The following is a 22,980-nucleotide window of genomic DNA, read 5'->3' on the forward strand; positions in this document are numbered from 1 at the left end:
CACGGGTCACTCCAAAACACTGCTTCCTATTTATTTCCATGGCAACAACAATACATACAAGGAGCACGTTAAGTTTGTAGCTGAGAGTTTTCTCTATCAAAACTCTGTTTTTCAACATAGTCATCACCATTAGCTGTGCGTTTTTGCCAGTGTTGAACAAGAGCCTGCGTGCTGTGCTTGTACAAGTCTGCACCAGTGCAGGTGACCCACTGTTCTAAGGCTGCCACAATGGCATCATTGCTTGGGAAATATTACCCATGAAACCTGTCTTTCACTGGCATGAACAGATGGAAGTACTGATTCAGTAGGCCCTGACCAGCTTACAAGCAGTGTTCTTTCTTTTCCTGCGTTATAATCTCTGTTAAGGACAGACAGCCCTAACTATCAGCAAGAGCAACAACCCTCCATTATAGGTGGCATTTTATCTCCCCTTTAGTGGTCTGTCTGCAGTTAAGCAGTCAGTTAAATCTCTAATTCTCAAAGCTGTAAGGTTCATTTGTGCCTGTTCTACTGAGAAGTCTTGGCTCTGCAAGTAAGACTGGTAGATGCCTGCATTACTCTACAAGTTCGCACAATGACAATGCACATCAGGCATTAGCCTGTTAAAGGGGCTTAAATGTATATTCACCACAGCACAGACTTATGAGGCCTGTCTCAGGACATAGCCTGGTTCCAATAGGCTCCAGTTCCAAGAATGTCCGTAGTTGTTCAGAACCCATTGATTTTCCAACAGCATAAGTAGTTTCTAAAATGTTCACGATTCAGTCCTTCAAGATCGCGAGCGCTGCTCTTTCCCTTTAAGATGATGTGGGAGAATTAGATTCTGCAGAATCAGAAGTCTGAAAAAATTGGGTACAATGGCAAAACCTTCCGCCCACACTACCTGAAATCAGAGCATTGACCGCATGCTATAAATGAATGCTACTTTGTGTATGACAGAGCTTAGTGAATGCTGTGGTGGTTGGGGTTTTCTTTAATTGTTATTCATGGTGTCGTATTTTGTCTGTTCAATCTTTCAGGGATCCCTATCACACAATTGCTGCAATTAATCCTGAGAAATTAAATATCTTCCAAACAGTGAGAGAGATAACAGGTAACAAACACTTCTGATGTCCTACAATCTGAATTTCTTTTCATTTTACATTTGCTGCTGTCATCTATTGGGTTTTCTGAGGAGCACAGATGCTGTTTTCTTAAAACTCAATCTGCTAGAAATTTGATAGCTGATACTGGAGTTGTTAGTTATTAAAGTATTGTTCATGAATGTGCTGTCCTTTAGTTTACACATGAATACAGAATAAACATTGCCTTTGGGTTACGCAAGCATCAGAAAACCAAGACCTTACTGTTAAGTGAGTGCTGTGCTGGCAAAGTGATACAGGCAGTGCAGATGCTAATGGAAGTCTCTGCTTTACTAGTGGAATTATCCCTTTGCTTGAAGATGCATTGCATTCCAGTCCTGTACTGAGACAAAGCCATAGCTAACCATGTATGTGTCTGTGCAGAACAAAATACGGAGTTGCACTGACTGTCCTTTCCAGGAGTGCTCTCCATTGGTGACTGGTCCTCACACGCAGTCAGAAATGAAAGCAAGTAGTTTGTTTTAGGAAAGTCCTATTGTCTGTTAATGCGTCATAATGGGTCTCTCAATTTCTGTCATGGAGCTCCAATACATTTTAAACTAAATGCTTTTAATTGAGGCTAATCCTAACTTTGCTGCTGCTCAGAAATGGGCCTTTCAGGTTGCGGCTTATGTTTAAACTTGCCCTCAGTGTAGCTTTTGAAAATGGATTTAGTTCTGTGACGCTCCTGCTGTGGCACTGTTCATGTCTTGCTTTTCCTTGCTGGAGGAGACAGTGCAGAGCAGGCTGGTGAATGCTGCGTGCTACTGTCTTTGAATTCATCGCCTGTTTATTTCTTTTTCTCAGACCATCGCTGTTTTTCACTTGAAGCCTATACCTGTCTTAATGCATGCATGTGGTAAAGCAGTCTTTATGATTGGAATGATGTTCACGTTTGCTTTTTCTCCTTTAGGGTATTTGAACATACAGTCGTGGCCTGAGAACATGACTGACTTCAGGGTGTTTTCTAACTTGGTTACTATTGGTGGAAGAGCTCTGTATAGGTAAGATACTTTCTGTGTTCGTGACACTGTTTTTCATTAGCATTTCAGTAGGATGGGATGCAGCACTTCTTGGGAAGGATGTCCTAACATGGTGCATTTTCTCAGTTGGCAAGCTGTTCATTAACAGTATCTTTGCTGTTCCATTCTTTACAATGGACAATAACTTTTGAGTGTGAAGTTGTAAAAGAAAAACAAGCAGCATCAGATTATCCTGGTTCATTTCTGCAGCTGCCAACTTCCTGTTCATTTAATACTTTCTACATTTTGAAGTTTTTTACGAATGTGAAATGTAACTTTAAAGATGCTGGAACTTAACCTCATTGTCTGTGTGCCCATACAGATGTGTATGTGTCCAAAGAGCAATCTGTTATAAAGAAGCAAGAAAAGATAAAGACGTTGTTACTTAGCAGATGATATTGTTAACTCTGTAGTGCCATTTTTACCAGAGATGTTTCCATCTGAGAACTGATAGGGAGGAATTGATTTTTGAAGAGAAAATGCAGTGAGGAATAATTGCAGAAGACAAGGTACCTTGTAGAGTGGTGTAAAGAGGTAACTGGTTCCCAGTTGTGTAAATGCAGCATTCTGCTGACCTTTCTAACAGCAGACCAAGTAGATTATGGATAGCAATGAAACCTTGAGGCTGAATTTCAGACCAGTATTCTGTTCAGAAGCAGAAGTTTTTGTTTAGAACAGCTGGAAAACAATTATAAACATTAAAACACAACAGCGTAAAGGATGTTGAGAAGCTGGATGTTGTTCGCTTGTCTTCAGTCATACCATATGCACAGTCATTCCTGAGTTATACAATTGTTTACCATTCTTTTGATAGAGGAGATAACCACAGCTTACAACAGCAGAAAAATGAAAGGTAGAAAGTGGGTGGATAAGTTTCCTTGAAAGTAACAGTTTCTTCCTATATTACCATAAACGACATTAATTTGTCATGTTAATACATTTCAGGATACATTTTACACAACTTTGTCAATTTTTCCTTAGCATATAAACCATCACAGTGTTCATTTTGATGTCTTGCGGGGAAAAAGAAACAACACATTTTCTTCAGTTTTCTTGACGGCACTTCATCTAAAAAAGAGCTAATGATTGGTACAGAACTGTGTGTGGCTTAGTCCATTAGTTTGGTGGCTGAACTGACCTAACATCGTGAGCCTCGCAGTTTGTGGTATGACAGTTCGGGTAGGACTCATAGCTTTCTGGGCAATAAAACTGCCTTTTGCCTCACCAAATGTTGGTGTCATTTCAAACTGAAAGTTCTCTGAGCAGATCTGCACGAAATGGTCATGCCATCAGAAACTAATTTCAGTGGGAAGTTCTCCACTGAGTTCCAACCCTGGAGCCACCTCTCAGGGCTCATCCCTGTTCTCTTTTGTTTTTGTCACAGTGGCCTTTCCTTACTCATCCTGAAGCAGCAAGGCATTACCTCTTTACAGTTCCAGTCCTTGAAGCAGATCAGTGCTGGTAACATCTACATAACAGACAACAGCAATTTGTGCTACTACCACACAGTCAACTGGACCAGCCTTTTCAGCACACCCAGCCAAAAGACAGTCATTCATCGAAATAAAAGAGCAGAGAACTGCAGTAAGTATTGCTTCTCAATATGAATCTTCTCGCCTCTGGTTGGCTCACTTTGGGGGAAGTGGTTTAAGTACTGACAGGTTATATTGTGTGGACAGGCCAGAAGTGCAGCTGGGGTCAAGAGCCCCACAAACAAGGCTGGAGTATTGATCATTTGCAGAATCTAAAGATATGGCTCCAAGGAGATTTATAAAGCAGTGAAGTATTTTTAAGCATGAGTAACTGGAATGGAGAAAAGGCACTGCTTCCTTACTGTGGTATGAATTTTGGAGATAAGAGATACAGTTTTATAAATACAGATTCTGAAGATTATAGATGTGGAGCGAATGTAGTGTGTATCGACTTTCATTTACAGCTCTCTTCTTATGGAATGAAACAGGCATCTTTTGCTTCTCCTGCTCTTCTCCAGAGTGGCTCTCTTAATCTTGAACGGTCACTTTTGGGACCGCTGTCTGATAACTGTGTTCTCCCTTTTTCTGTACTGTGCCTATCTGACAAGGAAGGTTGCTAGCAGACTTTCAGTCGGGGCTAATTGTCTTTCAGGAAAGCTTATGTGTGACAATATCTGGACTAAGATCATAATGAAAAACAAATGAATGCTGTGTAGCAGATTAAATGAGTTGGTTATGCAGAAGTCACACAGCAACTTGCATAATACTGCAGTTCATTTTAAGGATACAGTTACACTGCTAGAGAGAAAATTCATTAAATTGTGGTATATGTAAGTGGTGTATCTGCTCTTTCAGATTTAGCCAGGCAGAAATGTTTTTTTCAAGCTGTGATACTACTTTAAAGTGTTTATTTTGTTCCATCACTTTGGAATACTGCTCTGCATTGAAAGACTTTGTGGCTATGCTCATCACTGTGGTCTGAGGGTAGGTTCCAATATTAGCTAAAGCATATCTATATATCCATCACCTCCACATGGCTATTTTTTTTTTCAGTTCTTCTGTCATGTATCTGCACTCTGGGCAGCTGTTCCAGTACCTCACCACTCTCATAGAAAAGAACTTCCCTCTGACATCCAACTTAAATCTTCCCTCCTTCAACTTAAAACCCAAAACCTTTCTCCTTGTCCTGCCGCTATCTACCCTTGCAAAGAGTTGACTCCCCTCCTGTTTGTAGGCTCCATTTAGGTACTGGAAGGCTGCAGTGAGGTCACCCTGCAGCCTTCTCTTCTCCAGGCTGAACAAGCCCAGCTCCCTCAGCCTGTCTTTGTAGGGGAGGTGCTGCAGCCCTCTGATCATCTTCGAAGCTCTCCTCTGGATCCTCTCCAACAGCTTTCTGTCTTCCTTGTACTGGGGGACCCAAACTTCTTGCTGCTGGACTGTATTCCAGCAGGATCCTAGTGGTCCAATTTTGCTGTGAGATACAAGAACCTATGAAATTTCCAGACAACACAGGATTCCTTTCTACCATATAAGACTGCGCTCTGTGGGAGAAACGTATCGTTCTTGCTGATCTCCGCTGTTTTTGTCTTTGCTTTTTTACATCAAGGTTAGCTATAGCAATCTGATAATGATGCATCATTTAAAGGAAACAGCAAATAAATGAAACAACAAAAACAACTCTTCTGTCCAGAGAGATTTGGTATGAAAAGAAAGCAATAGGATGCAACATAAGCTCCCTAGCTCCAAAATAAAGTAGTGCTTGCTTTTTGCTTCAAGAGCTGCATGACTTACAGACCACATGTTAGAAGACAGTGGGAAGCTGCTCGGGTGAACTATGTGGCCAGCTGGACACAGCACTTGGGAAGGTAGTCCCATAGCAGGTGCTGGGACTGCTTTATCAAATAGCTCTTTGGCCTTGACTGTGATTGCTAAGTTGGAGTGTCTTTGAAATGGCTACAGCTGTTGAAACTCAGACTTTCTGAGCAAATGCAAATGAGAACATACTGACAAATTGCACTCTGGTGCTGTAAGTCTTGTCAGTACATTTGCACACAAAGGGAAAATGTGAACCTTATTTGACTTTGACTGTGTTGAGGATTTGCTGTAGTAGAAGCTTTTATTTCCCTGGAAGAAAAATACTACTGAAGATGTTCTGTGCAATTTTACACCGGGAGAATCTTCATGAGAAAAACAGATCTCTTTTTCATTTCCCTTTGAAAAGTAACTATATAAGATACACTACCGGGGTTTTAGTTCTAAAAATGAGTTGTAAGCTATGTTTATTAAATGGGCTGTATTTAATGAATGTGGGCTGTGGGCCAGGTTACTCAGATCAGAATGCAGTGTCTTGTGCTGCTAATTTCCTGAATCAAAAATGTAACAACGGTTTTCTATCTATGCACATCTTGTATGAATTAATCAGAGATGTTTTGTGGCCTTTAGAGAGTGAGCATTAGATGAGAAGAGCTACCTTGTTGCTTCAACTCTACCTGTCAGTCAGCACCTCTCTGGGGTTGACTGGGTTCTGCTGCAGGTTAGGTGTCTAACTAAACTCCTCACCTTTTCTTGGGTTAAGACAGAACTGGTCCTTAAAGCCAGATGTATTTGTCTGGCATGCTTCAAAGCACCTGTGATGTTCAGGAGATGGCAACATACTGGGGTTTTGGAGAGCTTAAAACCCTCCCTGGCCTGAGTGTTTGTGATCTGAGGGCAAGCCACCAGGGTTTCAGTTTATGCCTTTTGGTTCTTTTGCCTGTTTCAGGCCCATGTTCTTCAGGCACTTGCGTATGTGCAAACGCCTGTCTGAGTGACAAACAAGCCTGATCATAATGATGAAGGTTGAAGCATACGTAAATATTTGCGGGATTGAAGTGTAGCATCTGTGGTGGAAATACTGTTTGTTTACATGGCAACCAGCAGAGTGTGAATTGTTAATAAAAATACCCATTAAAGATTTTTTCGAACCATTTCCCACAGAGAAACCAGTCTAGACCACGTTAATTATTACAGCCACACTCTGGTGTGTTTATTATTAGCTCTTTGTATTTTGAGGCACTGTCAGCTTATTACTGCTTTCCTTACTGCCTAGTGATTATGAATGGCTTAGAACAGGTTACAGTAGTTGTTTAAAATGCATGTATGAGCTTCTAAGGTCGCGTAATCAGCCTCTTATTGAAGTGATCTTTATTTTAAACTGCAAAACGGTGATTTATCTTTCCCACACCATTCAAAATTGTCTTCTGCTGATCTTAAAAGTAATGAAATACTAAAATATCATTGAGGGAGTTAAATATTCCTAGAGATGTGCAGTCTGTAGTAGAGAGTATCTTTGAGATTAAGCTGACACAGCAGAATTTGGTGAAGGTCTGTTCTTTTTTAAATGAAAATAATGACAATGAACTTCAGTCAGTGGGAACTGCTGCAGTCCGTGATCACTGCTGAGATGCTTGTGAACTGCACAGAGCCTGGGAGATTTGGAAGCATGTTAGAAGGGAAGAGTTAAGGATGAGCTGAGCCTTCAACAGCTGCTGCACCTTTAGCACAGCCTGATGGTGTCTCCCAAAGTTGTTTACTTTTCATGCCCACCGCCCTCTGGTCCGGAGCCTTTTGCTCACCCCCACCTGACCCTCCCCTGATGCAGCTCCATGCTGTTTTCTCAGGTCCTCTCATCTATTGTATACTTTCGATTGTCTCCTGCTATAACTTGTAATACTAAACACAGTTTGTGCTTAAACCTTACTTTGTTATGAAGATGATCAATGCACAGTGAATGATGATAAATTTACTTGCTAGAAAATGTGCTCTGGTGGTTAGATTTTACCACTGCTCTGTGCTGAAATCAGGAATGGGCTTTTTTTTCCCCTAGCATTGGTATTTTATGGAGCAAGTCAGAAACAACTCATGATAAATACAAGAGATCACAAAATAAATCTAGATAAAAACAGCCTCTTATATGAAGCTATTTAAATAATTGCTGTCAACTCTACTGACGCCTGCATTATGCAGGGAAACCTTTCCAGGCAAAGGTTGTTATAAATGTTGTTCTGAATTAAGTCAGTTTTGCCACCAAATAAAAGCTTGAATAAAGTGTCAGGTTTCATACAAAGCTAACTGAAATCTGCAGGAGTGTTTCGGTTGAGTTCAAGGAGCTTTGGATGAGGCCCCCAAGAATGGAGCATTTTTTCCCCCTTTTTTAAGCTAACTCTCTTGTGTTCTATCTAGTTTGGGGAAGTTCTAACCTGTGTGACCCCACTGATAAATAATGAGCATTTGTGCTAAAAATCCTAATGAAAATGAGGTCCTGTCAAAAGCTTTTTTGCTCTTTCCTTTCACGTATCCTACGGCCATATGTTGGAGCTTCAGAACATTCTCAGGTCCTGAAAATGTCCAGTAATACGTCTAAAAGTCAAACATCTCTTTAGACATCCCTGAAAAAAGCAGACAGACAAACTTAATGGATTTTTTTTGGTTTGTGAAAGTGTTTCTGTCACTCAGAAATAAGCAGAAGGAAACAGTGATTTGTTTTGCTTGTTTCTTTTCTCGCACTGTTGGTACTTCATTGGCTAGATTCCAATAGAACAATCTTAATTTTCTTCACGCAAAAGCTCTCTGTTTCGTTTGGATATGGCTGTGCCTGTACCTGGAGTGATCTTGTCACAGTGTCGTTGCTATTTGAAGAAAGAAATTCTTAGTTCAGAGTAGTCTAATAATTGAGGGGGAAGAAAGGAGAATGACTGATAGTAAAAGCATAATATTGAGTTATAAAAAGATTGGGAAAAATAGGAAACTGCCTTTGGATAATGAGAGTGTTTTAAACTGTATCGGAACCTAAAGCTTTCTTGGGACTGAGAAGGAGCACAAAGGGATTTCTAAAATAAGATGTTTTTTAAATTTTCCTTACAAGTTATTAAATCCAATCATTGATTGAAAAATAAGACTACTGGTGTAAAAGGTTTGATTGTTTAAAAATAGTCTCAGGTGGTTATTCCTTTTTATTTCTTGGTACAGTTGGAGCCTAAAAATGTCTGTTAAACCCAGATACCCTTGCAGCAGGTACTGTGAGGCAAGGCCCACGTGTGGGTCTGGTTGCCATCTTATCATAGAATCATAAAATCACCAAGGTTGGAAAAGACCTTAAAGATCATCCAGTCCAACCATTCACCTATTACCAATAGCTCCCACTAAACCATGTCCCTCAACACAACATCCAGTCTTTCCTTAAACACCCTCAGGGTCGGTGACTCCACCACCAGACTCTGTGAGGTGAAGGGAGGTGGGCAGAGCAGGCATGAAGTGCTGGAGTTTGTTCTAAGGGAGCCTTTAAGTGAGCTCTGAATCTGATGGCACGACTGGGGTTCCCCCAGAACCATCTGCATCATCCAGAGCTTCCACAGGCAATGACGAATCAGGCCAGAAGGGACTCTGAGTAGCACCAAATTGGTTGCCCTCCTGAATCTAAGTGCACAAAGCCTGTGTTGCACTGAATGGTGTAAAAGTAGGTGAAAAAGGGAATGTTGGCTGCATTTGATAATATGAAACTTTTACCTACCTCCTTTAGCTTCAGTGAAGTTTAGTCAGTAGCAGGATAGCGGAACTTCTGGTCTCAGGTAGTTTCTATAAGAATGTTACCATGCTTTTAAAGAGAAAGAAAGATAGGTTTAGAACTGAATTGGAAAACTATTTTTTTTTTTTTGTCTGTGGGGTTTGTGTGATGTTTGTGGTTCCTTTGGATTCAGCAGAATGACTGGATTTGCAGTAGAGTTCAAGATGAGAGAATAAGGTGACTTAATGTAACATTGCGCTAAATAGCTTTGGTCTCTCATGCTGTGCTGCAGTCTCTGAGAATTAATCACCCAACAGGAATTAAATGGTCACCTGCAATTATTCCTCATTTAATTATTTTCTTTTTGGCTGTAGCTGACTTGAACTTTCATCCAAAAGAAGAACGAAATTGGAATGATTGTTGCCATTAAAGTGTTGGTTATGCTGTTGCCCCCCTGTAAAGGTTTGCTGTTCTATAGGTGTTTTCTGTGTGTGGAAACACACTGAAGAGCAGGTGAGGGGAGTTGTCAGAACTCTACCAGCAAACTTACTTCTTAAAATATCCCCTGACGCTTTGCTCAAGCTGTTTCCAGTGGATGGGAGAAGCAAGTGTTGATGAATTTGCTGTCTCTGGTATTTAGGAGACCATTGTTATTTTTGATCTACTCGCTCTATTGTAGGAGTTATTTACTTAAACTGCTTCATCATAGGAAAGTGAATTCAGAATATGAGTTCAGCGCTTCCACATGGTGGGGTTTGGCTAAATCAGTAGAAACAGACCTTCAGATTCTGAGGAGGGAGCATTTGTTTGATTTGCTCTTTGCTCGTTTGCACCATCTATCATTCGTGTATTGAAGAGTTTGTGTAAAATAGCAATACACAATTCTGTTGTTTGAAGCCACCTCTCCCTCATCTTCTGTTAGTTTTATTTATTGAAGTTGATGTTTTGTTTCAAGTTGGACAATGTTATACTCTGTGGGCTGTTGGGTTTTTTTTCTGTTTAATACAAAAAGCTCTTTGCTCTCTTCTCAAGCACTTTTGCACCAAATAATGTATAAATCACAATTAATAGTAAAACTTTCCATAGAATGGTTTGGGTTGGAAGGGACCTTTAATATCCTCTAGTTCCAACTGCCTTCTATAGGCAAGGACACCTCCCAGTAAATCAGGCTGCTCACAGCCCCATCCAACCTGGCCTTGAATGCTTCCAGGGAGGGGTCATCCACAGCCTCACTGGGCAACCTGTGCCAGTGTTTCTCCACCCTCACAGTAAAGAATTTCTTCCTACTGTCAAGTCTGAATCTACCCTCTTCCAGTTTAAAGCCATCTCCCTGTGCCAGGGAATTCTACAGCTTGATCTATACTTTGTAAGAAGAAAAAGCTGTTTTGAAGCCTATTGGGTTCCCATCTCTTTGAATGCCCTCAAGGGACTTGGAAGCTGTGAAAATTGCTCTGTGCTTTTCTTTTTGTTGTTCACGTTATCATAGAAGTTTGTTGTATCCTTCCTCACCTGTGTCTGGGACTGTTTGTTCCCTCATTGTGATCGAGTCTGCAGCACTGTTTTTTTCACTTGATCCTTTCCAAAGGAAACGAACCAGAACTGGGTGTAGTACTCAAAACTGTGAGTGCACAGTGAGTTTCTGTGCTGGTGAGATAATTGTTTCTGGTTTTTCTTTGTTCTGTTTCGAGAAAAAAAAAAAACCAGAACATTTAGTATACTTTTCTAAGTGTGGCATATTGAACTGGTGTTTCATAGAACTGTTTGTGCTAATTCTTAATTCTTTCATGAGGTTAAACCTGAACTCTTTGCTGAGCTTTAATGGTCAGCTCAGAGAAGAACTTCTCATTCAGCATTGTTCAGTCTGGAAAATAAGCTTTTGGGTTTGGTTGTTTTTTATGTTTTTCCTTCTTCCATTACCAAAGTTATGGCCGTTTTTCTGCAACGTACTGCATACAGCAGAATCTCTTCTAGAACCATCTCTGAACAGCTGCTGTAGGAGGACTGTTAGGTCAGGGCTTGAAGTGGTGATGGAGCACATGGTGAAGGGCTGTGGCTGCCCAGGGGGGCACGGGCAAATGTTTGCACCTGTGCTCCCCAGCTGGCCAGAAGGGGCGGCCCCAGGGGCAGACACCCTGAGCTCATATAAGGGCCAGCCAGAGAAGGGAGGGCATTTCTTGGAGCTGGGGCTTCCTGAGAAGGAGTGCTGCATGGCCACAGAGCTTCTTCACTGGTGGGGTGAGTTCAGTTCTTCTCTTTCATGCAGCTCTTGGCCTACCTGCAAGTGTTTTACTTGGTTTTGCTAAGACCCTGTCAGAAGTGAATTCTCTTTCTCAAAAGCAGAGCAGTTGCAGGGAAGCTTCTTTGAAAAAACAAAGCTTGTTGTTTGTTGAGGCAGAACAGCCATCTTATTAATGCTGAGATTGGCTTTTCTGTTGTAAGGGTTCAGTGGTAAATAGTATTAATTCTGTTCCTGGCTGGATTTGAGAATCCTGTTCATCTGGCTGGGCCTGCCTGAGGACACCTGGGCTGTGTAGGGGTTGTGTTCTCTTTTGAGCCTGAAATTTTGTAGTATCTTCAAGGCTATTGAGGCTGGAGGCCTTTTACCCCTCACAAATTTTTATAGTTAGATTCTAAGTGGAATTTTGCCACATCGTCTCTTTGTGTGGCTTCTGCTGTGATCAAGAAAGAGTTGGGACTTGGTTTTTTTTTGTATTTCTAGGGGATTATCTTCTCTTTTTTGGATGCTGGATGAAATGTTTTCCCTTGGAGTTCAGGGGACTAGGTAATTTAACGATACTATTTTCTCTTTCTTTAGCTGCTGATGGAATGGTGTGTAATGAGTTATGCTCAAGCGATGGCTGCTGGGGGCCAGGGCCAGACCAGTGTCTCTCCTGCAAGCGCTTCATTAGGGGGAGGACCTGCATTGAATCTTGTAACCTGTATGATGGGTAAGGTATTTCTGTGGTACTTCTTCCTAACAATGAGCATCAGATCATTCATTTAATGTGCAAGTTCCTATGTCTTTACATCAAGCAGTATCAGGTTCCATGGTATTACTGCCTTTGGGTGAAATATATTGTTGGATAACTTTTCGTTTTTTGACAATCTGAACTTGCATGGGAAGATTTACCTGTGTTTTTTACATTATATATGTGTACATGGGAGTAGAAATAGGAAAGCCTGCTGTGCATGTGAACCATTTTTTTCCTAGTAGATAGCTTAAATGCTGAGCAGACAAAGCTGGTCGAGGCTGCCTGATAATGGTAAAATAGAGCAAAGCTCCTTGTGTTACTTGCAGTAGGAGTAATTGATAATTAGGCTGTGAAGGGAAGCAGGTGGAGTTCAGCATCCTGTATAACAGCATAGCAAGGTCCTAAGAATTTAATGCATAATAAAGATAAAACAAACAAAAATGAACAAAAAACCTCTGAATGATTTTAATTGCATTTTTCTCCTCAAGGTGCTAATTGAAAATAAAAGCGCTGTATGGTTTCTTTCTTTTCCTGCCTTGTATGTTAAATCATGGAACTTGTTATCGAGAGAGGGTTGGAAGAGCAATAAGTGCATGAAAATATTTTAAACACTTCTGTCTGGGCAATGCATGCAAAAAAGAACAGTGGCACAATATACTACCATGTGCTTAAAAAAGGTTGGAAAATTGTGTTTTTGTGTGCATCAGAACACATCTGACCACAAACCCTGCAGCATTTGATGGCTGGTTCTGCCATGGTACTTGGTCAGTAAGACTGCAAAGAAAGGCTCTATTTGGGTGGCATTACCAGCACTAGTGCTAGAATGTTCTGAACTGTACTGATTGGAGAATGGAATTTGCCCTAGACTTGGGGAGGAGTTCTTAAGGTTTTTTTTTGAGTGACTTTGCTGATTGGGCTCAATTTTCAGCTGTTGTTAAGCAGCCTAATGCATTTAAATGAAGTGGTCTCAGCTGGTGTGGTCCACTGGCTTAACGAGGCTGAGATGATTACCACCAGGTGAAGAGGCAGCCATTTTTGCTTAGCTTCAGACTCACTTTTGCTTTTTCCTAACCTGCCTGCAAAATATTATCCTAGGGAATTTCGAGAGTTTGCAAATGGTTCTGTTTGTGTGGAGTGTGATCCCCAGTGTGAGAAGATGGAAGACAACATGATCACGTGCTATGGGCCGGTAAGAGCAACACTGAGTACATTGTGGGCTAGTTTGCTGTTAAAATGTGTTGAAGCACAAGTATCTTCTGTTTAGAAAATGTTAAGTAGCTGTTGAAAATCAACATTAACATAGGCAGAAAATGTACTTCCTCTATGTGTAGGAGCAGTACTCTGCATGTATTAAGCAGATTCTAGGAATGAACTTGGGTGTATTAGACTGCTTTAGAAGATGCTTTGAAAAAGGAGCCCTTTCTTGAGTTGAATTAATGCCTTAAATGTTACATCCAAGTCTTTAAATGTGAGGTAGTACTTAGTTGCAGTCTGAATGTTCTCTAACTGCTTTTATTCATTGTGTTCAGTTCTGTCCTGTTCATTGTGGTTTCAGGTTTGTTTTATTTCCCCCTCCAAAAAAGGGGTCTTAGTCTCAGTTTTTCAGAAAGCTCGAGCAACATCATCTTGTGTTTTCCTCTATGTAGGTTAGCCTGTTCTAGTGCGGCATTTTTAACACACATCCTAAAAATGAATTTCAACTGCAACTGTTATCTTTATGATGGCAGTATTATCTTATATGAGCAGTGAGTCTTGTTTCAAAGATTATCATCCTTTTGTTGGATATGAATTATTTCTTGTTTTGGTCATTTGTTTGTTGCTAAGATTGAAAGCGTCTTAGGTGCAAGGAGTTGTATTTTAGATTCTTTATTACCGAGAAGATTTAAGCTGTAGCTTATTTCCTTGGTTATCTGGTGTAACCTAATGACTGTAAAGAGAACAAACACTGCTCATCGCTCTCATAATTGTTTTTGCTGTACCATTCTGCTTTCTGCAATGCTGCCACAAAGCAAGAAGTTAACACTGTGAATTGCAGCTCGTGAAAGACATTGGGACTTGAAGGAGGACTCATGAATATAGAGCTGTAGAAAAGTGCACAAACAGAACACGGTATTTGGCTTAAAGTGTTACTTACATTGTTAAGACTAAAACTACGTAGATATCAAGAAGACCTTGTCACAGGAACACTTGAAGGGTTGCCTGATGCCACAGGGAGAAGGCAGTGTGGGAAAAGTGATCTGGATTGTGGAGGTGGTGGATCACTCTACCTCTTCATTTTTGTTTGTGTGTATGTAGGGTTAAAACAGACATGAAGCCTGTTGTGTGAAGCATGCTGGTAATGTGGAGATACCTATTTAGAAACTAGAATTTAGTCTTATGCTCTGCAGAGTAAGTTTGTGGTCAGAACCACCAAGATGTACGTTTATGCTGCTCTTTAATAGTGGCTGGAGCCATGGAGTTTGCTGTGAAAGAACCACAGCTGCAGTTAGTGCTGTCTGTGCTGTCAGGGTAGAACCAGCAATTTGGGTGCAGAAGGGATAAATGGAGTAACTTGAATCTACTGCTTCTTCCATGTTCTCCAGGGGCCTGACCACTGCACAAAGTGCTTCCATTTTAAGGATGGTCCGAACTGTGTGGAGAAATGTCCTGATGGCTTGCAGGGGGCAAACAGTTTCATTTTCAAATATGCCGATGAGGATCGTGAGTGCCATCCGTGTCATCCAAATTGCACCCAAGGGTAAGTTCTGTGACATGAACCATCCTAGTTGAGTTCTGTTACCCATTACAATCCAGGTGTAGTTTTGACTTTATAAAGCACTTGTCCTGCTTCTGAAAATGAATACTGTGCAGCATTGTAGTGCAACTTTATTTCCAGATTCTGACGTTCAAGTTTCTGTTGTAGACATCCAGCAGCTTATCAGAAAAATATATTACACTCTTTATGAAAACCACACTAAATGTCTTTTTACAGTTTTCCTGCTAGCTAGCACTGGTTTGTAACAAATGCTGTCACTTACATTTGTGTGTCTAGGCCTGTACAATGTCTTTATTTAACTTGTTGATGGACTTACCATCTTTGCTCCTTAGTATTACTGCGGAACCCTGTAGCGCTTCTATGAGACACAAAGGGGAATGATGCAAAGGGTTCACCAGGAGCCATATTCTGCAGGAGTCTGACTTTGAGGATCCATTTCTCAAGTTCTAAGCATTATCCCCAATCAGTCAGTTATTATGCATGAAAATACATAAACTATGCATCTGATCCAAAATTGAGAATCTGTGCAACAAAACAACAGTAATCAAATACACAGCTCTTGTCTTGCTTTGGCCATGTGGATTAGAAATGTCTTTTTGATGAGGAGGATAGTGCTGTGCAGGATAAGCAGAAAGGAAGAGGCAGTCGAGGGAGAAAGAGAAAACTTCAGCCAGAGAGATAATCTTCCAAGAGAGGCCCTTTCTGTTTGGCATCTGAAAAGCAAGTGGTAAGTTATTCAATGTAATCTTGATGTCATCACCCATTGCCATTCAAAATGAGACCTTTTGCTGGTTTTGCAAATGGAGTTATAATCAAGCCTTTGGGGAAATGCAAGTAAGATCTCAGAGATGCAGACAGGCTCTGTTACAGATCAGTCTTTCCTTCAGACCCTCCTCAGTTTTGCAGTAAGGAAAGGAAGAAGACAGAGTACTAAGATGAGCTTGCTTCAGGAGCTCTGTTTCTGACTTTAAGAGGTGGTGGACGTGCTAGTTTGATGGAGTCTGACAAACCCATTGCTGGATGACAGACTGATGGTCCACCCTGTGTATGAGGCATCTTGTAGCTGTTCCAACCTCACCGAAGAGTGGGATGTCACCTTTCTTTCCGGACAGTCTTCTGTTCTGGGGATGACTGAAATATTACTAATCTTCATAAAACAACTGCATTTCTCCACAACTAGGAAAGGAGCAAATAGCTTTCCATTCCTCGTCACTTCTTCTTACGCACTGGTATTTTCCAGATAGTTGGTTGGTACTGCCTCCCTGGGTATGAGGTTTTTACACCTTCTGATGGCCATCTGACATTCTTAGGTCATAAACAAGTAGGAAGGGCATTAGGCAGTTATGACTACTTGGCAGTCCTTGGTGAAACGAGCTTCCTTGCTGCTCAGTTACCCTATCATTTATCCCTTGAGCTTTATTTTCCCTTTCTGCAGATGTCTGGCCCAGATTAAAAGTGAAAGAATGTCTCGTCAAGCATAGTGTGCTGATCCTCAGGGAACTGATGAAGTACCACTACTATAGAGCCAGTCACTTCTCCCATAAAGATGCCTCTCTTAAAAGGAACTGTACCTTTGTCATGAGTTAAATACTGTTCCTCACAGAAATCCTCTTTCTGTTTTTGAAAGATTAATGTGTATTCTTAAGCAGTTTATCACCTCTCATGAAAACAACACGCACAAACCCCAGTCTAGATAATGTTATTTTCTAGTGTTCCTGAAAACTTCCTACAGTGACATTATGTTAATCTGTTAATGAGTGTTCCAGATGCTTGGGGTTTGTGGGTTTTCTGTCTTTCCAGCATTCTTGGGGCTGAGTATTTTCCACAGAGAAGGGAATCAGTCTCTTTCCCTCCCTCCTCCTTCAATGCTGAATTCTTTAGTTTCGTGTCATTCCTTCCACAATTAATAACAAAGTTCCCCTCGGTCAGAATTCCTGGTGAAATCACTTCTTGAGGGAGCACATCTTAATATTTGACTCACAACTGAGTGGTACAAAAAACCCAGTGCTCTACTTAATTTGGCATGTCTCTTCTGTCCAGTCAATTGCTGGAATAAAACCACAGCACCATAGAGGTGGAGCTTTGATACTTGTGAAAGGTTTTGGGCTGCTGCAGAGCTCTGCTCCTACTATGGTATTATCCTGTTCCTTCTGTACTGCCCTGTGTATCAGGATCTTGAAATATGTTTTTAGTTCTCTTAATGTTATCTGTAATGTTCTCCACCCATCCTTGTCACAGGGCAAGATGGTTGCTCCACGCTTGTGTTTTCTGTGAGTGTTCTGCTGTAATTTCCACCTGATACTTGCTGATGATTGCTCCCTTGAGTGTGAGATTTGATATTGCCATTCTCTTCCTTTATTCAAATATCATGACAGCTCCTGTAAGTAGGTGTGTTATTATCCAATCCTGTTACTTATCTTACACTCATCAAGAGATGCATCAAGAAGTGTCTTCCTTGAATGCAGTAACTGTGCTTTTCACTTTGCATCCTCATGATAAACATCAGCTATTGAAGCCAGTTTGAGGCATGTGGGGCAGCTATCCCATTTAATTCAAGGGAGTCAGAAAACAATTTGGCATTTTTTCTTGCCAAGCTCGCCAAAATGAAATACTTTTGCAGAAATGAAATACTAATTCTATAACGGCAACTGACAGTCTGCTTTTCTCCCTAAGCAACGCACAAAGAGGACACCCCTTCTCATCATAGGTGTTTTCTTACTACTGTTTTGTTTTAAGGAAATGTGTTACTCTTCACCAAAACTTCATTATCCCTCTAAGCTGACAGGTCATGGTAGAAAGGATTTGAAGGCACAAGGACACTGCCTTGCCCCTTAAAGCATTTTGAATTCCAGTTGGCTTCATAGTGCAAATTCAGTGGCAGGAAATGCAAAGTAGTTGGAGACCAGTACAGTTTTGCTGATGGAAAAATTTCTCCTTACCCCCAACTCCATTTCAGCTTTCTTGCCATCAGTATCAACACACACTCACTGTTACTTATATAAACCTCTGGTTTTGATTCATCAGCCTTTATCCAGAGGAGTAGTCAATTGATTGGATATTTGCTGTAACAAATGTTTTCTTTTGTCCGGGGTTAATCCATTTATGGTATCTCATAATCTGTTTTGTTTTCAGCAACAAAGTTTCAGGAGAAATAATCTGATTGAAAGTGGCTTTGCTACTTGAATTCTGTGTAGAGTTAAGGCCTTTTGGTCTCAAGGAAAATTGATGTGAAATAATATTTGTGAAAGTTGGAGGGGAAGTGGGTTATCTCAGGAAAAAAAGATCATTACTTCAATTTTCGAAACTGTTTTAACTGATTTTCTTTCAGGAAACAATTATTTCTAAAGGTAAGGTGAGCAGCTCTATGTGTGGTTTTCTGTGTAGGCTGTGTTGAAATGACTGAATGTTCTTCATAAATTGATGTGTATGATTGTAATGATTTTACTGATAGTTCCAGAGAAAAAATAATTGATGACTTAATGGTGAAAATCAACTTATTAGTCATACTAAGTGTCTATTGCTGTTGCTCACACAGTATTAATTGTATGTCAGTCAGGACAACCAGAGAGTATACAAGTACTCGTAGTCACGTCAAGCAGTTTAAAGTGCACCTAGGCAGACTTTTTTGTTTGAGGCTGGGAAAACCCACTGAAGATGATTATTGATTGTAAACAAAAATCAGTGCTGCTTCAAGTGGGCTAGGTCCAAACATCTCTCTCTTCTTGGATTCGAGTGTTATTCTCTCAGACCTCTAGAGAACAAATGTACAGTTATGAAATGACTGCAAGACAAACGGCTCTTCCTGTCTGCCAGTCACATGAACTAGTAAGGGGCTCTCAGAACTCCAGTTTCAAGAGGACCCTTATCTATAGTGAGAGTCTGAACTCATGTCCTCTTGATGTGCTAGAGGATGAAAGATCTGAACAGCTTTTTCAGCTGCCTTCGTTACTGCACCTGGTCTTCAGTAAACGGCTGAGAAAACCTTGGAAAGAAGAATGTTGGATTTGGCTTCAGATGGGATAAAACTCAGCCTTGTGAAGCCCAGGACAGCAGAAATTTCATGAAATATCTGTCAGAAGTTCTATCTGGGTTTTAAACTGTATTTAGATCAACCCTTTTCACTTCATGCATGATATTTCTGCTTGGGTACGTAATGAATCTGCTTTTGTCTTTGCATCTAGTCAAAGAAACCACTGTTCCCAGGAAACATTGAAAATCATTGTTTCCACATCACAGCTGTTCTGTAAAATATAATTTCAAGTGAACAGGAGGGAAAGTTCACTACAGATATTGTTAAATACTTGAAATAATACTAGAAGTAAGTGGCTTAGTTTCCTTAAAATTGAGAGCTACTTACTTGCTGGGGACAAGGAGGGACTTGCTGGGCATTTAGCACTGCAGCATGTCAGGTTGTCTTAGTCTCTGGGAGTTCACCTTCATCTGTCTGTCAGATAATCCTGACCCTTCAGCAAAAGAGTAAGTGACTTTTTATTTGATTGCAGAGAATTTAGTAATCTACTTTGGTTACTGTTTCTTGTGAGGGCAAGGAAACACTGAGGCACTTTCCTCATGGCTATGCTTGAGTGGTGCCGCATGAAGTGATTCCCTGTATTTTCATTGCCTTTGGTGAGCACCTGCTGAATGTGCAGATGCAAGTCTTCTGGCAGCATCTACAGATACTAGGAGCAAGTGCCTGAATCAGCAGGCAGCATTTTACTCAGATTATTTTTTAATGGGAATCTCATCTTTGAGCCTCCTTGATAAGAGTACGGTCAGCTTCTGAAATATATGCCCTAGCTGGGCACTTAAAATAGAATGAACAATTGCATCAATTACAGGGGGTTGGTGGGGGTGAGTTCTGCATTGTGCTCCTGGAGATCTCGTGTTGCAAATGAACAGCTTCTGTACAGTAATCACCAGTTTGATTATTCTGAAAACATCCTGAATAGGCAGATCCGTTGTCAGGCCTCCCACACATGCAGGTGAAACCTGCTTAAAATACTGTCTGAGCCATGAAGGGTCTGACTTTGGGATGCTGGTTATGTTGCTATTATTGTTCCTTTTGCAGGTTTGTTTTGTCCCAGTCTATAATTTTGTGATGACTTGAGTCTCTCTTTAGAATTTTAATTAAGAGTGTGTCACAAAGAGGGGATTTGTGCTTCTTAGATCTGCAAATAACCATTTTCTCTCTTTCTTTTCTTGTTCTCAATTTGGATTTGCTGCAGGTGCATAGGTCCGCGTATCGAGGACTGCGTTGGCCTGATGGATAGGTACTTGCTGAGTGATCGTTCCCTGTGTGTCTTCCATCCTCCACGTGTGGACAAGGGCGCATGCGTGTGCATGTCCTTGTGAATGGCAAATGACGTCTTTTGTTCTGTAATTGCCTGCAGGTGTAGAGGTCCCGCTAGTCATGACTGCATTTACTATCCATGGACACGACAGTCCACTTTACCACAACATGCTAGGTAACATCCACCACTTCTCCATTTTTGTACATGAGGTTCTTCCCCAGTTAACATAGGAATGTCATACTATCCAGTTTGTCCAGAAATGCAGAGTACGGGGAGAATTTATCTTGTTCTTAAGATTTGCCTCTCAATACTGAACTTTACTTACCGTTTCAAAGCCAGTTGATTTCATCACATTTTCTGTGGGAAAATGTTACTTGATGAAATTCCACTGGAAATAAACACAGTGGAAACCTCTGCTTAAATTGAAATGTTTTTTGTTTTGTTTCTTTAAATTTAATGCTTTTTATGACAGCATAGAAAAAAAAAGTGAAGCTTTTTCTTCCATTCTTTCCTATGGGGGGGGAGGAAGTAAATGATTGGGTATAACTGAATTTCTCCCTCAGTTCCTTAAAGTCTAATTTGACCTCTTTCATTTTCTGTTAAAAACAAACAAAAAAAAAATAAGACAACCCCAAAACATTGTAGTCTTCCAGCAATTTTGTTTCCTAGTAAAGTTGAGCAAAACAAGTTAATGCAGGAGGAATCCCAAAACATTGCAGTTTTGCTCTGTATTCATTTCTGTTTAAGTCTTTGGTTGCCATTAAGTTGATGAAGATTCAAACTGGTTAGTATGTCTTCTGGGCTCTGGGGTTACTGTCATGAGCTAGGATGAGATAAGAAATGTATCCTTTCAATCAGCTTCATTGTTAATTCATTTTAAGAGCAGATTTTGAAGTTGGGTACCTAATGTGAAGATCCCTGTTCTGTTGCTGTTGTGGGAGTATGTGTCTAGGTTTGAGGAGCCATATCAGTGCTATTGGATGGTATATCTGTGTGATTAATGGGTGTCAGTTCTGACTAAATTCTTAGACCAATGATTAGACAAAGAAAGAAGACGTAACATTTTTTACGTTTCAGTATTTTTAGGGATTTTTCTACTTTGAGGTTGCTTGTGTGAAGCACTTCTACATGGGATTCATTTTCAGAGATAATCACTGTGTGTGAGTTACTGAAAACCAGCAATCTATTTAATGTATTTACAATTTTAACTCAAAGTGCAAAGAAAGAATGTATTATGATTATTTGCCTAATTTTAAAGGGTATATCCGACCACAGAGAATGAACACCATGCTGTTCCTTGCTTTGGTAATCAATTTTAAAATAGCGTATATTTCATCAGCAGTGTTTTTAATCAGTTTTTGAAGGAAAGTGAAGGGCTTTATACCAGGAAGATGACATTTTTGGCTGCAGTTTAACTCTCGGTACCGTAGTCTGTTTCATCTTCCTTTTGTTTGCCCAAAAGTTGCTCAGGCTATGTTCACAATTGAATTCAAATGGTGCGACTCCAAAGCTTACATTTGTATCAGGGTCTTTGTTAGCAGTTAAGTCTCTGTGGGTACTGCCAAATATTCATTGAAACCAAGGGGATGACTTCTGTTGATTGCAGTACGTGACTGGACCCTGGGACCTTGGATGGGAGGTCACAACACTAAAGGAAGTGTTGTCTCACAAGGTGTCAGGCTTAAGCCACGGATTAACAGGCAATATTCACGTACTATTTTATGTTGTGGGTTTCTTAGTTGATCTGAATCTACTATGCAGGTAGGAAAACAAATGGGTCAGATTGGTGGACGTTAAAGCAGGTATTTTACCTTGCTCAGGCAAAGCATTTCCGCTTTGGTTCAGAAGTACGAGGGGAGAAGGGCCCTCAAATGTTGCTTTGAGCTCATGGGTTTTTTCTGTTTGATTCATATTTACTGAATTGATCTCAGGGAATGCTGTTGCCCTGTAAGTGTAGTGAAATGGTGGTGTTCTTTGCATTTTAAACCAGGAAAGGAAAGTTTAGTGCTTTTATACGTCTGTATTTAGTAGATATGTGAAATTCTGTGTTTTGTTTGTGAATGTGGTACGTTTTGGGCTAAAAATAGGCAAAACTGCACTGGCAAAAGTGATACTTCTCATTAGGAGAGAAAGCAGCAGTGTAAATAATAATGGATGCATTATGTACTTCAGATGGAACCTTCTTGTCCCTGAAAAGCCATGGAATATCCACAGACCTACAGGCTTCAATGTTTGATTGTTTTAGTTTCACCCTTATTGCATGGACTTGGATTTCCCCCATTTTTCTTTCAGTTCTATGGTTTTGTGGCTTGAAGGTTGGTTCTGCTGGGGGCTTTTGTAAGAGTCTGATAGAAGAGCAGGGGAATTTTAATGTCCAGATGTGCATCATGTGGCTTGTTTCCAAAGGACAGGTGAACTATTAGTTTTTCCGCTTAAGTTTGGTCCCCAATGCTTATGTTTGGAAACCCCCAAAGTGAACTTGATTTCAGTGCTGCCCAAAGAATGAGAGAAACTCTTCTGTTTCTTCATTTCTATTGATAAGGGCTGTTAGACAGTTACTTCTAGATGGCGTGGTAGATGATTTGCTTATTTTAGCTTACTGTTAGATGACATGTTAGGTCTTGTGTCCCTGTCATTTTCCTGTGAGAGCCCACATTTATGTTCAATATAAGTTGATCATCACAAAGTCTTTCATCATATTCCTAACTGACAGCCAAAGTGCAGTCTTTTGAAGGAGTGAATATCACTTTAAGAGGAACAGTCCAAGTGGCTGGAAGTCATGGGAGAAACGAGTGCCTCTCTTTG

The 22,980-nt window shown here is 40.6% G+C and overlaps 1 protein-coding gene across 10 annotated transcripts in view; it reads left to right on the top strand.

The window, feature by feature from the left end:
• ERBB4 (erb-b2 receptor tyrosine kinase 4) overlaps positions 1-22,980 on the top strand; it is a 480,224-nt gene that overhangs the window by 344,590 nt on the left and 112,654 nt on the right. For 4 of the 10 annotated variants that reach the window (XM_032445687.2, XM_032445688.2, XM_032445689.2 and 1 more), the window contains exons 10-17: positions 1,020-1,093; positions 2,035-2,125; positions 3,528-3,727; positions 11,973-12,105; positions 13,225-13,318; positions 14,712-14,866; positions 20,110-20,154; positions 20,275-20,349. In XM_032445687.2, the coding sequence (XP_032301578.1) occupies positions 1,020-1,093; positions 2,035-2,125; positions 3,528-3,727; positions 11,973-12,105; positions 13,225-13,318; positions 14,712-14,866; positions 20,110-20,154; positions 20,275-20,349 (867 nt within the window). The remainder of the gene's footprint in view (positions 1-1,019; positions 1,094-2,034; positions 2,126-3,527; positions 3,728-11,972; positions 12,106-13,224; positions 13,319-14,711; positions 14,867-20,109; positions 20,155-20,274; positions 20,350-22,980) is intronic. The other 6 variants (XM_015867997.3, XM_085552767.1, XM_015868000.3 and 3 more) reach the window with 2 other exon arrangements.

The sequence above is a fragment of the Coturnix japonica genome, chromosome 7, assembly GCF_054131305.1.
Source record: "Coturnix japonica strain WE chromosome 7, WE-NBRP24, whole genome shotgun sequence".
Lineage (NCBI taxonomy): Eukaryota > Metazoa > Chordata > Aves > Galliformes > Phasianidae > Coturnix > Coturnix japonica.